The sequence below is a fragment of the Pseudophryne corroboree genome, chromosome 5, assembly GCF_028390025.1.
Source record: "Pseudophryne corroboree isolate aPseCor3 chromosome 5, aPseCor3.hap2, whole genome shotgun sequence".
NCBI lineage: Eukaryota > Metazoa > Chordata > Amphibia > Anura > Myobatrachidae > Pseudophryne > Pseudophryne corroboree.
In genome coordinates, this window is record NC_086448.1 from 122,460,940 (window position 1) to 122,476,071 (window position 15,132).

The window sequence follows — 15,132 nt, forward strand, 5'->3', positions numbered from 1 at the left end:
GATTTTGACTATCTCTTCTACAGAGATTGTCAAAATTGACTTGCCTGCACAGTCTATCTATTCTTGCGATGTCGATCGCGCAGGACGGCGCATCGGCATCAAATCGGGATCGCAAGGTGACTTTCACCTTGCGATCTGCACTAACTTTTCTTACGATTTTGACTATATAGTCAAAAACGTAAGACAATATCTCACCGTTTGTACACACCATTAGCTTTGAATGGAATAAAAAAAAACTAGAGAGTCCCACCTTTCAGAAGGTACTGGGGACTTGGGCATCAGAGTTCAGGAGCCAGAGCATACCAGGCATGTGGAGCTGGAGCAGGGACCAGCTGCTGGAAGGCTGATATCTCTGGTTCTGGGCATAGTAGAGACAAGCTGCCAGTGTCCACTGAAAGAGGAGAGTCCCAGATTTTGGAGTATACCCTCAGAAAAACTCTAAGTCAGACAGAACCCAAGATATCTGGCTGAGAAAAGCAATTAACTGGCTTGGATGGGGACCACTGCTTTGACATCGAATATCTTCGGTTCCACAGGGACGATTTTCAAAAATCTGGTACCCCTGGAAAGAGAGGGGCCTCAGCTATCAGCCTAGGGTCCTTATACTCCTGGGGCCCTTGGGCAAGTGCCCATTGAGCCCATACGAAAAGACGGCCCTGCTGATGATGTTGTACAAAGACAAGACAGACAGACAGACAGACAGACAGGCAGGCAGACAGACGGGATGCGGTCAATTTACCTACAATCAAAATCCCAGTGGTCAAAATACCGTCTACTTTTTGACCTGTCGGACATTTTAAATGTAGGTATTTTAACCTTGTCGATATTTTAAATGTCGGTATTTTGACCTTGTCGGGATTTTGATTGTAGGTATTTCATACTGATTAGATAGATAGATAGATAGATAGATAGATAGATAGATAGATAGATAGATAGATAGATAGATAGATAGATAGATAGATAGATAGATAGATAGATAGATATTCTGGCATAAGACAATAATGAAGATCTTCAATGCTATTCATATCACAATGTTATCGCAATAAGTCGCATCATACAAGTATGTGATAACTTGAAGAGTTCTAAACACAACAAAGTGAACTCACTACGTACACATCAAAATTCTACTGAACAGGGGATTTAACATAATAAAGCCCAGCTTTTTTTTTATTTATTTAAAAAAATATAAAAAAACATTGGGTATTACCTTGAATATGGTGTTTTTCCAGAGCCTTTTAACTGAAGTTCCCATCGCTCTCCGTACCTACAGTACAGGAATTATTTTGCATTGCATCAAGAGGAGCAAATGAAAGATGTTTAAGCCATCTTGCTTTCCTATTCCATGCATGCACAAATACATAATGCTAAATTGGAGATCTCAGCACCATTTTATTCATCTGTATTTATTTCTAAGGCTAGAAACACACTAGGGGGGTAATTCCGAGTTGATTGCAGCATCAAATTTGTTAGCAGTTGGGTAAAACCATTTGCACTGCATGGGAGGCAGATATAACATTTGCAGAGAGAGTTAGATTTGGGTGGATTATTTTGTTTCTGTGCAGGGTAAATACTGGCTACTTTATTTTTACACTGCAATTTAGATTTCAGTTTGAACATACCCCACCCAAATCTAACTCTCTCTGCACATGTTATATCTGCCCCCCCCCCCCTGCAGTGCACATGGTTTTGCCCAACTGCTAACAAATTTGATGCTGCGATCAACTCGGAATTACCCCCTATATACACTACGTAGCTACAGTGTGTTTCTAGCCTTAGAAATAAATAGAGATGAATAAAATGGTGCTGAGATCTCCAATTTAGCATTGTGCATTGTGAACTGAAAAAAAAAATCATTCTTTTATACTTTTACTCTTTTATAAGCCACAATTTAAAGGTCTGATAATAAAGTAAGCATGTGAAATACAAACTAGTTTGAGCTAAATGATGCTTCTTCTGTTTTAGCAAAGGTTAATAATTTACTCCTGTAATGCTTTACATCCAAACTGTATGAATAACAAGTATCCCGGCTGAGCCGAAACTGTATTCCAGGTGATCAGTTAGCCAGCGTGAAGACATTCTTTCTCTTAATAAGGAGGGAATGGTTTGTGTTCTGGTCAGTTGATTGAAGACCACAATCACAATATTCTGCCATGAACCATCTTTATAGAAGTGAGATCTGAGTACACGGTAGAACACAGACAGTGGGGCTTGTGTAGGAACTGCAGGAAATGTGGATTGTTACTTGTGTCAAGGTGTGCGTCCACTCTCTGTCCTTGGTATTGTCCCTTGAAAATCAATCCACCTCACCGACGCCTTTACATACTGCTCCACAAAACTATGGGGGTGATTCAGAGCTGATCGTAGATGTGCCATACCTAGTAGCAATCCCGGTACTGCAGAGCCACAATTTGAGGATTCTGTCCCACCACCATGATTTGGATGCACAGTCCTGATTGCCCTGGTAGCTGAAAGCAGTGGCGCCTAGGGGTAGGGGGGGGGGGGGGATTAATTGCCCGGGAAGCAGCAGCCCTTCTCCTCAGACCAGCATGCTGCTGTGTGCTGGGCTGCAGTGTAACCAGGGAGGAGCTTAAAATGCAAATGTTTCTGTATTTTTTCTAAGGGTGCATGGCCACACCTCCTGTGATTAGGCCACACCCCCTGAAAGTACCTGGGCCCAGCCAGGCTCTCTACTGCCCTGGCTGAAAGGTATGTACCACTGGTGTGTGCAGCAGCGGACAGATGAAGGGGACTTTAGGAAGATATGGGGCAGCCTAGCAAGGTATGCACCTGGGTGCATCACCATGCCCCCTCCTTGGTGCGGACGGGCCCTGTCTGTTACATGCCCATGTCCCCTGTACGCACATTCATGATGTCGGGAGGTGTGAAGAACATATGGAGGAAAGATTAAACACGTCACTACAAAGCCCACCCTATCACTGCTTTAGGACCACTCCTTAGTTCATCTCAACTTTTCCATTTTTTCTCCTAATATGACTGATAATGCTCATTGATGTCTTTAAATAATATAAAGGGAATGAGGAGGGATTCACGCGAGCGCAGCAGCAAATAAAACACTGAAGTCCATGAACAGCACTATTCATTGCCACTCGGAATCAGACCCCTAGCCGGCAAAAGAAATTCCAGACTGACTCCCCTCTAGCAAAAACGGCCGTATGCACACAAACACAGCCGCATGAAGCCACACAATGATGTAAATAAACTCTAATGTGTTATAATAAAAAAAGTATTTTATAAAGATTATAAATGACACTGTTTCTACTACAGGTTGAGTATCCCATATCCAAATATTCCGAAATATGGAATATTCCGAAATACGGTATTTTTTGAGTGAGAGTGAGATAGTGAAACCTTTGTTTTCTGATGGCTCAATGTATACAAACTTTGTTTAATACACAGAGTTATTAAAATATTGTATTAAATGGCCTTCAGGCTGTGTGTATAAGGTGTATATGGAACATAAATGCATTCTGTGCTTAGACTTAGGTCCCATCACCATGATATCTCATTATGGTATGCAATTATTCCAAAATACGGAAAAATCCGATATCCAAAATACTTCTGATCCCAAGCATTTTGGATAAGGGATACTCAACCTGTATTTGATTTTTTTACCTAAACTGATTAAACTGGAGATAAGTCTGTAAATTACCTGTTAATATACGTGGAAATTAAATGTGCTCTGCCGTCCCCCAGCTGGCCAGCCCAAACACCAAACTAATGAAACACAGAGTGAAGGTGAACGGATTAATGTGGAGAACAACCATTGTTATATACAATAATCATTATTATTCTGACATTTTATTTATAGGGCGCCACAAGTGTTTCGTAGCCCAGACATTAGAACAATAGCTTAACATTACAGTAACAGAAAGACTGAAACAGAGCAAAAACTGTGCTCGGAGCTTAGGTCTTTGGATCCTCTCCAAGGGTCCTGATACAGAAAATAGACTTTAAACAGATAGTCATTAGGTCAAAGGGCGACAGGGTCAAAAGGGCGACACACAAAAATTGTGGGTGTGGTTTTGTGTTTTTAAACATTTTTTACCCAAATTTTTTAAATGCGGGCTCGCTTCGTGCACTAATGGTGATCGTTTGTGACATGGACAGTCATTTTTATGAAATGTGTTTGCTCGCCACGCTTCGGGCTCGGTTACTAAAGGTAATAGTTTGTGACATGGATAGTAAATGCACCAAAAGTTGTAAAAATCCCTAAAAACCATGTGTCGATCTTTTGACCCTGTCAGCCTAATGCGTGTCGACCATTAGTGGTCGACCTATTGACTGTAGACCTTTTTAGTGTAGATGTATAGACCGGATACCCTCTCCAAGAGGAGAAGGACCCTGTTTCTCTCCATCCCCATGGAGATAAAAGGCTCCAATGAGGTAAAAAGGGAATTTTCGGGTCACCATTCGCAGGATCTAGGGAGAGCTCTTGAATTCTCAACACCCAAAGCCTAAAGGCCCCTTAGGAGTAAGAGGCTTCCCTCCACCACAAGGCTCAGGATCGCCCCTTTCTCCCCAGAAGGAGAGAGCCTCGGAAAACCTGGGAAACAGGGCGACCCATAAGCGCCTACATCCAACCCAACAAAAATGTTACTTACAAAAAATATAAAAAGGTCAAAGGAAAAATAGTGCTTCCTGAAAGATATAAATACATAGGTTCTGATTTATGATTGTAAGTAAAGCAAAAAAGCAAGCAATTAGGCAACACCATGCTGCACTGCAGGTGGGGCAGATGTAACATGTGCAGAGAGATTAGATTTGGGTGGGGTGTGTTCAAACTGAAATTTAAATTGTAGTGTAAAAATAAGATTTTAATTACCTACCGGTAAATTATTTTCTCGTAGTCCGTAGAGGATGCTGGGGTCCATTTAGTACCATGGGGTATAGACAGGTCCTTTGGAAGCCACTGGCACTTTAAGAGTTTAATAGTGTGGGCTGGCCCCTCCCTCTATGCCCCTCCTACCAGACTCGGTCTAGACACTGTGCCCGAGGAGACGAACATATTTCGAGAGAAGGAAATACACAGATAGTGGCGATAATCACACCAGCTCACACCGAGTTGGAAAATTCATGCTGATTAGCATGCAACATGGAGAAACCATGCCAACCAGCATGCAACATGAACAAAACATGCAAAACCGCATGAAACATGAAGAAACCATGCTAACCAGCAGGGAACAAGAAGAAACTATGCTGACCAGCAGGCAACATAAAGAAATCATGCTAACCAGGATGAAACATGAAGAAATCATGCCAACCATCATGCAACACGAAGAAAACATGTTATCTAGCATGAAACAGGAAGAAACCATGCCAATCAGCATGCAACCTGAAGAAACCATGCATGAAAGAGGAACAGCAACAGCTGAACCAACAATACTGAACCAAGTAGCAATGCAGGAAACGAAGCGCTAGGCAGGCGCCCAGCATCCTCTACGGACTACGAGAAAAGGATTTACCAGTAGGTAATTAAAATCCTATTTTCTCTGACGTCCTAGTGGATGCTGGGAACTCCGTAAGGACCATGGGGAATAGACGGGCTCCGCAGGAGACTGGGCACTCTAAAAGAAAGATTAGGTACTATCTGGTGTGCACTGGCTCCTCCCTCTATGCCCCTCCTCCAGACCTCAGTTAGAATCTGTGCCCGGCCAGAGCTGGGTGCTCCTAGTGGGCTCTCCTGAGCTTGCTAGAAAATAAAGTATTTGTTAGGTTTTTTATTTTCAGTGAGATCTGCTGGCAACAGACTCACTGCTACGTGGGACTGAGGGGAGAGAAGCAAACCTACCTGCTTGCAGCTAGCTTGTGCTTCTTAGACTACTGGACACCATTAGCTCCAGAGGGTTCGAACACAGGGCTTGACCTCGATCGTCCGTTCCCGGAGCCGCGCCGCCGTCCCCCTTGCAGAGCCAGAAGACAGAAGAGAAGCGATGAAATCGGCGGCAGAAGACTCCTGTCTTCATTAAGGTAGCAACACAGCACAGCAGCTGTGCGCCATTGCTCCCACAGCACACCACACACTCTGGTCACTGTAGGGTGCAGGGCGCTGGGGGGGGGGGGGGGGGGCGCCCTGGGCAGCAATAAAAATACCTTTGACATAAAAATACACATAATACAGTCTGTGACTGTATATGTGTAAAACCCCCGCCATTTTTAGTCAGAAACAGGACAGAAGCCCGCCGCTGAGGGGGCGGGGCCTTCTTCCTCAGCACACCAGCGCCATTTTCTCTTCACAGCTCCGCTGGAAGGACGCTCCCCAGGCTCTCCCCTGCAGTATCCTGGTACACAAAGGGTGAAAAGAGAGGGGGGGGGGGGGGCACATAAATGTAGGCGCAAAAATGGTATATACAGCAGCTACTGGGTAAACACTGAGTTGTAGTGTAATCCCTGGGTTATACAGCGCTGGGGTGTGTGCTGGCATACTCTCTCTCTGTCTCTCCAAAGGGCCTTGTGGGGGAACTGTCTTCAAATAGAGCATCCCCTGTGTGTGTGGTGTGTCGGTACGCGTGTGTCGACATGTCTGAGGTAAAAGGCTCCTCTAAGGAGGTGATAGAGCGGATATGTATGTGAGAGGGTGTCTCCGTCGACAACGCCGACACCTGTTTGGATATGTGTAAGTGCTAAGGTGAATTTATTGCACAAATGGTTAGGGAACAGACAGGAAATCTACCCATGTCTGTCCCTATGTCACATAGACCTTCAGAGTCTCACAATGCTCACTATCCAAAATAACAAACACTGGTATCGACACGGAGTTTAACTCCACTGTCGACTACGATAATGCAAAGTTACAGCCAAGATGGCTAGAAGGTATTCAATATATGATATTGAAATAAAAGATGATTTGCATATCACTGATGACTCATCTGTCCCTGACACGAGAGTACACATGTTTAAGGGGAAGAATGCTGAGGTAAATTTCCCTCCTCTCATGAGGAAAAAGAGCGGGAATCTCCAGACAAGAGACGGCAGCTTCCCACAAGAGAATTCTCAGGCTGTATCCTTTCCCCACTAGGGCCAGGATGTGTTGAGAATCTTCCCCTAGGGTGTCCTGTTTGCACAGACGGTAGCACTTGCTATTCTCAGGGATCCTGCAGATAGCGTGCACATTCTAGTATACTACCCAGACCAGCGATTGTGTCGGCATGGGTTTATAGCGCTGTGGCAGCGTGGACAGGTACCTTATCAGCAGAGATTGAGACCCTAGTAAATATATTAAAGATGCTGTCTTAAGTGATAGATATATAGTTATAAAGCATGCCCAAAGAGACATGAGTATACTGGGTCCTAGAGTCAAAGCTATGTCGATCTCTGCTTGACGTGTCCTGTAGAATATGCATTGGACAGATGATGCCGACTTAAGAGGCATATGGAAGGCTGAGGATTGTGTGGAGAAGGGTTCTCTGGCCTGGTCTCCACAGCTATAGCTGGTAATTCTGCTAGTTTGCCTTATATTCCTGCACAGCCTAAGAAAGCACGACATTATTAAATGCAGCCTTTCGAATAAAGAAACAAGAAAGTCTGAGGTGCGCCCTTTCTTGTCAGAGCCGGGATCAACACAGCTAGTTCCCAGGAACAGAAGTCCTCCCCGGCTCCTACAAAATCCACCTATGCCGCTGGGGCTCCACAGGCGGAGCTAGGCCCGGTGGGGACACGCCTTCGTAAGTTCAGCCACAAGTGGGTTCACTCCCTGTTAGGTCCCTGGGTAATAGATATTGTGTCTCAGGGATACAAGCTGGACTGTGAGAAGATGCCCCCTCACCGACGGCCCTGCGGGCTTCCCCCCAAGAGGGGGAGCCAGTGTTAACTGCAATTCACAAATTGAATCTTTAACAGGTGGTGGTCAAGGGTCCCTTCCTTCAACAAGAAGGTGTTATTATTCGACCATGTAGTAATCCCGAAACCAGACGGTTCGGTCAGACCCATATTGAATTAAAAATCCCTGAACATATACCTGAGAAGGTTCAAGTTCAAGATGGAATCGCTAAGAGCGGTCAGGGCAAGCCTAAAAAGAGGGAGACTTTATCGTGAATCGGGTCATAAGGGATGCATACCTTCATGTCCCCATTTATCCACCTCATTAGGCGTACCTCAGAATTGCGGTACGGGATTGTCATAACCAAGGTAATGGCGGATATGATTGTGCTCCTGCGGAAGCAAGGTGTCACTATTATCACGTACTTGGACGATCTCCTCATACAAGCGAGATCAAGAGAGCAGTTGCTGAACAGCGTATCACTTTCTCTGGAAGTGTAACGGCAACGCGGCTGGATTCTATATATTCCAAAGTCGCAGTTGGTTCCTACAGCTCATCTGCCTCTCCTAGGCACGATCCTGGACACAGACCAGAAAAGGGTTTAACTCCCGATAGAGAGAGCTCAGGAGCTCATGACACTGGTCAGGAATCTATTAAAACCAAAACAGGTGTCAGTGCATCACTGCACTCGAGTCCTGGGAAGGATGGTGGCATCATACGAGGCCATCCCCTTAGGCAGGTTCCATGCGAGGACCTTCCAATGGGACTTACTGGACAAGTGGTCCGGATCACCTCTTCAGATGCATCGGTTAATCACCCTATCCCCCAGGGCCAGGGTGTCTCTCCTGTGGTGGCTGCAGAGTGCTCACCTTCTCGAGGGCCGCAGATTCGGCATTCAGGACTGGATCCTGGTGACCACGGATGCAAGCCTCCGAGGGTGGGGGGCAGTTACACAGGGAAGACATTTCCAAGGTCTGTGGTCAAATCAACAGACTTGCCTTCACATCAATATCCTGGAACTTTGGGCCATACATAACGCCTAAAGTCAAGCGGAGATCCTGCTTCGCGACCAACCGGTTCTGATCCAGTCAGACCGCAGGGGTTCATGTAAACCGCCAAGGCGGCACAAGGAGCAGGGTGGCGAGGGTAGAAGCCACCAGAATTCTTCGCTGGGCGGAGAATCAAGTAAGCGCACTGTCAGCAGTGTTCATTCCGGGAGTGGACAACTGGGAAGCAGACTTCCTCAGCAGGCACGACCTCCACCCGGGAAAGTGGGACTTCATCAGGAAGTCTTCACGCAGTTTGCAAATTGATGGGAACTGCCTCAGGTGGACTAGATGGCGTCCCACCTCAATAAAAAGCTAAAAAAGGTTTTAAGCCGGGTCAAGGGACCCTCAGGTGATAGCTGTGGTCGCACTAGTAACACCGTGGGTGTTCCAGTCGGTCTATGTATTCCCTCCTCTTCCTCTCATACCCAAGGGCTGAGAATTGTAATAAAAGGAGGAGTGAGAACAATATTCTTTGCTCCGAATGGGCCAAGAAGGACTCGGTACACGGAGCTGCAAGAAATGCTCTCAGAGGACTTAGGGCTTCTGCCTCTCAGACAGGACATGTTGCAACAGGGGCCCTGTCTGTTCCGAGACTTACCGCGGCTGCATTTGACGGCATGGCGGTTGAACGCCGGATCATAGCGGAAAAGGGCATTCCGGATGCAGTTATTCCTACGCTGATAAAGGCTAGGAAAGACGTGACAGCAAGACTTTTTCACTGTATATAGCGAAAATAGGTTGCTTGGTGTGAGGCCGGGAAGGCCCTACAGAGGAATTCCAGCGGGGTCGATTCCTGCACTTCCTACAGTCAGGAGTGACTATGGGCCTAAAATTTGGATCCATAAAGGTCAAGATTTCGGCCCTATCCATTTTCTCTCAAAAAGAACTGGCTTCACTGCCTGAAGTTCAGACGTTGTTCCGGGGGTGCTGCATATTCAGCCTCCTTTTTGTGCCACCGGTGGCACCTTGGGATCTTAACGTTGTGTTGGATTTCCTGAAATTCCACTGGTTTGAGCCACTTAAGACCGTGGAGCTAAAATATCTCACGTGGAAAGTGGTCATGCTATTAGCCTTAGCTTCGGCTGGGTCGTGTAAAAGCCCTTATCTGATCTTCCATATGGACAGGGCAGAATTGAGGACTCGTCCCCAATTTCTCCCTAGGGTGGTATCATCGTTTCATTTGAACCAGCCTATTGTGGTGCCTGCGGCTACTAGGGACTTGGAGGATTCCAAGTTGCTGGACGTAGTCCGGGTTTTGAAAATTTATGTTTCCAGAACGGCGGGAGTCAGAAAGTCTGACTCGCTGTTTATTCTGTATGCAGCCAACAAGGTTGGTGCTCCTGCTTCGAAGCAGACTATTGCTCGCTGGATCTATAGCACGATTCAGCGGGTTCACTCTGCGGCTGGATTTCCGCGTCCAAAATCAGTAAAAGCCCATTCCACAAGGAAGGTGGGCTCTTCTTGGGCGGCTGCCCGAGGGGTCTCGGCATTACAGCTTTGCCGAGCTGCTACTTGGTCGGGGTCAAACAAGTTTGCTAAGTTCTACAAGTTTGATACCCTGGCTGAGGAGGACCTTGAGTTTGCTCATGCGGTGCTGCAGAGTCATCCGCACTCTCCCGCCCGTTTGGGAGCTTTGGTATAATCCCCATGGTCCTTACGGAGTTCCCAGCATCCACTAGGACGTCAGAGAAAATAAGAATTTACTCACCGGTAATTCTATTTCTTGTAGTCCGTAGTGGATGCTGGGCGCCCGTCCCAAGTGCGGACTCTCTGCAATACATGTATATAGTTATTACTTAACTAAAGGGTTATTGTTATGAGCCATCAGTTACATGAGGCTCAGTTGTTGTTCATACTGTTAACTGGGTATGGTTATCACAAGTTGAACAGTGTGATTGGTGTGGCTGGTATGAGTCTTACCCTGGATTCCAAATCCTTTCCTTGTTGTGTCAGCTCTTCCGGGCACAGTTTCCCTAACTGAGGTCTGGAGGAGGGGCATAGAGGGAGGAGCCAGTGCACACCAGATAGTACCTAATCTTTCTTTTAGAGTGCCCAGTCTCCTGCGGAGCCCATCTATTACCCATGGTCCTTACGGAGTTCCCAGCATCCACTACGGACTACGAGAAATAGAATTACCGGTGAGTAAATTCTTATTTTCTCTTACGTACTAGAGGATGCTGGGGTCCATTTAGTACCATTGGGATGTACCAAAGCTCCCAGTACGGGAGGGAGAGCGCGGAGACTCCTGCAGAAAAGATTGACCAAACTTTTGGTTCTCAGAGGCCAAAGTATCGAACTTGTAGAACCTAGCAAACTGACCAAGTAGCTGCCTGGCAAAACTGCAAAGCCAAGACACCCTGGGCAGCCGGAGAGTGGGCTTTACAGGTAGAATGGGCCTTAACAGAATTTGGATATGGTAAGCCTGCCGTAGAATACGCACACTGGATAGCGAACCTAAGCCAGCGAGAAATCGTCTGCTTAGAAGCAGGACACCCAACCTTGTTGGGAGCATAAAGGACAAACAAAGCGTCCGACTTGCTGTGACGAGATGTTCTCTTCACGTAAATCATCAAAGCCCTCACAACATCCAAGGACATTAGTCAGTAGCCACTGGCACCACAATAGGTTGGTTGATATGAAAAGCTGACAAGACCTTTGGAAGAAATAGCTGACGCGTTCTAAGCTCAGCCCTATCCTCATGGAAAATCAAGTAGGGGCTCTGTAGGACAATGCCCCCAATACTGACACACGCCTAGCAGATGCCGATGCCAACAGTGTGACAGCCTTCCAAGTAAGAAACTTGACCTCAACCTCCTGTAGAGGTTTGAACCAATCCGATTGCAGGAACTGCAGCACCTGTCGAAGTCAAAAATATTACATACACACCACATACAAACTCCAAACAGATGGGTCTCCATGCGTGCGCATACACGCAGGGTGTACAGCGATATATGGTAGCATACGCATTCACACAGACAAGCCACAAAGATATATTCAACAGATATTTCATACAACCCATAGACAAAACATGTTTAGCATCATTATGTATTTATATAATAGAGTGTAACATCAGATCAAAAAGGGGGAACGGCCACTACACAAAGTGCATCAGGGAAGAAAGAGATGCCTATATACTAGCATACCCTCCAACTGTACCTTTTTGGCAGGTCCATTCCCTTTTTTTTATGGTCTGTGCCGATTTGTGGCTCTCCAAACTTCCATTGAAAGTATAGGAAAAGGGGCCTGACCACGCCCCCTTTAACCATGGTGTCAAAGTCAGAAAAATATCACTATACACACTGCCATATTTGCACCTCATGCGAGTGCCTGTTGCACGTTCATGAGCCCTGCCGTGCGTGCGCATACTCGCTGTTGCGTGCACCCGCGGGCGCACAGTGTGCGCATTTACGGTAAAGTTTATGTGCGTCTGGCGGGCGACTCGTTCGTAACATATTTTAACCATATAATGTATTTTGTAGATTATGGTCCCTTTGATAGAATCTGAAAGTTTAGTTAATATAGCATGTTCATGGACAAAAAGATCCCTCTTTGTTTGATACGAAGGGTCAGACATGGGTCATACAGTGGTGTTTAGTATCTATCGGAAGAGTATTTAATTAGCAATATTCCGGTGTTGGTTTGAAGCAGATTAATCGCTCGTGCGAATAGTTATGGACATAAGAAGTTTATGTACTTTTACTATTATTTGCACTTACTTATCCATGCGGCGGGAAACCTAGTTTCCCACCCACCTGAGCAGTTGGAAATAGTCACAGCCCACCTGTATGAATCAACCTATAACCTTTTGTTATAATGCGAAGACGAATTCCTGTGTCCAATGAACAATGAGATTGTAGGGACCATTGAATTGCATTGTGTGTGGGGCATAAATAGACAAGCCGATCATATCCAGCTCTCACTCTTCAACGGTTCTCATTGCTGATAATCGGGAGCTGGATATCCAGAGGCGCATGCGATCGTTCCCCTTGTGCGTAAGTTTTCTCCGCAATCATATTGTCTTTATTGGTATTGTGGGCCATATCTCTCTCTCTCTCTCTCTCTCTCTCTTCTCCTCTTTCTCTCATTTTCCCTTAAAACATACTTGTATTGTATTGTATTTCCTGTGTAGTTATCTGGTTAGTTAGTCTATGTTATATTGGTAGTGTATGACTTGTATTGTATTATTCTTTTGCAAGTATAACATTCATATAAGGCGTTAGACCAGGCATTCCCAACCACGGTCCTCAAGGGACACCAACAGTGCAGGTTTTAGTGATATCCAGGCTGCAGCACAGATGGTTAAATCAAAATAACTGAGTTACTAATTTAGTCACCTGTGCTGAAGCCTGGATATCATTAAAACGTGCACTGTTGGTGTGCCTCGAGGACCGTGGTTGGGAATGCCTGCGTTAGACCCTAAGCCCGGCATTTGTGTATTTCTTATAGTGTTAAGTATTCTCAGAGTGTCGGAGACGCTCGAACAGCTTTAAGTTAATAAGGTTACATTGTGTTGCATCTACACCCCACCATTACACTAAGGTTTTTCTGTATAATACATTGTTCATGGTTTACATGTAAAGGTTTAACATTGTGAGCGTCTGCGCCGCTGGTGATCTCCTCGTGGTCCCGAGCGTCCGCTACGCTATAGCGAACCATAGCGTTAGTCGGCAGCCTATAGCGGACCTGCCTGTGATCTCTTGGCCGTGAGCGAACGTAACGCTTGAGTGTCTCGACTACGGCTAAGCGATTGTTACGCAACGTGCGTACCCTTACGGTACTCCAGACGTCAATAGCGTACAGTGTTCTTAGGCCTCTTAAAGGGTTTTAAGTAAGATAAATATTTAGCTTTATCAATTGGCGGCTCGTCCGTCCTTCACATATCTGCACTAGGTAATTTCAGCAGACATTATCCATCAGCAAAGGGCGGGAGGTCATATTCCTCGTAGTGCTGTCTGGATAAGCGTCTGCTTCGCTTAGTAAAGGGTGCTGAGGGAATCCGGAACCGGAGGTAAGAACAACACGCTAGTGTCTTTTAAAACTGTTTATTTCTGTCTTGCGTACGCACGCACGCACATATCTGCATTTCTTTTCATTTTCGTGTATTTTCATATATCACTCTTCTGTTTGCCATTTTATAATTGATAAACGTGCTAAGAGAGATTTGCCGCTATTTCATAGTTAAAGAGTAAAAGTAATACATTAAGGTGTAAATTGCAAAGCACACACGCAGCTCTACCTAAAGATACAAGGAGAGATCGGTGTGGTGCTCGGTAGATGATCGAGGATCATCTACATTGATAAACGTGTAAAATTGTGTTACGGTGGATATTTGCTTTGTGTACACGTGTCTCTAACAAAGGGTGAGACTCGTGTACGCAACTCAAAGGCCGATGCACGCAGCGTATATTACGCAACGGAGCGTCCGGGTACGCCCACGTAACTCAAATCACACGCTAGTGTTATTGTAACAGGCGAAAAGGTGGCAACGCGATAAATAGCGCAAATCTATTTTAGTGTCCGAAATTTAGACTAACAGATCCTTCTCCAAAGTTACAACACATCTGGTCTAAAGGAAAGAAAATTTCTGCGCAGAAATAGAAATAGAAACAAAAGTGTACATGTGGTGAGTGAGTGTTTGCATATATAAGTTTATACAATTTTTTGAGGTTGAACCACAAGAAGTCGAGTTCTCGCAGGGTACATACATGTAAGTGACGTGCATGGTGGCTAGGGAGGCATCCCTTGTTAAACATAAAAATCTGAGCATTAGAGTATAGCAGACCAGGAGGTCATACTGTAGCACAGACCAGGAGGTCCAGAACAGACCAGGAGGTCCAGGTACAGCAGACAAGGAAGTCCGCTATAAATAGAGAAAAGAGCACAACCCAGGGGTTGGTGCAGAACCCATATAGGCCATTAAAGCTCATGCTGAAGGAATTCGCAGCCGCAATTTTCGATTCCACTGGTCGCTCTGCACATAAGATTAGTTGCTTATGTGCAGACTGATTGTACCGCACGTAATTGTGTGCATTAGTTAATCTGACCAGTACCATTTGTGTACAAAACGGGTCATAAACACTATTTGTACATTCTGACGTGATTTGTGTAATTTTTTTTTATTTTCTAAAGGGAGGTTCGCTGGTCACTCAGGAACTATCCAACAACCGATACTTGCTGGGAAACACGCCCCAGTAAATAAAGGTTCACAGGGGCCCTAGGTTGGGTACAACAGCTCTGGATACAGTGATTGCAGTACTGGCCAACGTGGGCGAGGAGTGAGTGGAGTACTCGGTAAACTTCGCCGCC

General features: G+C 45.6%; 1 protein-coding gene across 4 annotated transcripts in view; it reads right to left on the reverse strand.

The window, feature by feature from the left end:
• Positions 1–15,132, reverse strand: part of LOC134927346 (protein adenylyltransferase SelO-like) — a 215,337-nt gene that overhangs the window by 120,417 nt on the left and 79,788 nt on the right. For all 4 annotated transcript variants that reach the window (XR_010177618.1, XM_063921657.1, XM_063921658.1 and 1 more), the window contains 2 exons: positions 3,671–3,735; positions 1,208–1,264 (listed from right to left, as the gene is read on the reverse strand). Coding sequence is in view for 3 of the 4 variants with exons in the window: in XM_063921657.1 (XP_063777727.1) it covers positions 1,208–1,264; positions 3,671–3,735 (122 nt within the window). In the remaining variant the exon portion in view is untranslated. The remainder of the gene's footprint in view (positions 1–1,207; positions 1,265–3,670; positions 3,736–15,132) is intronic.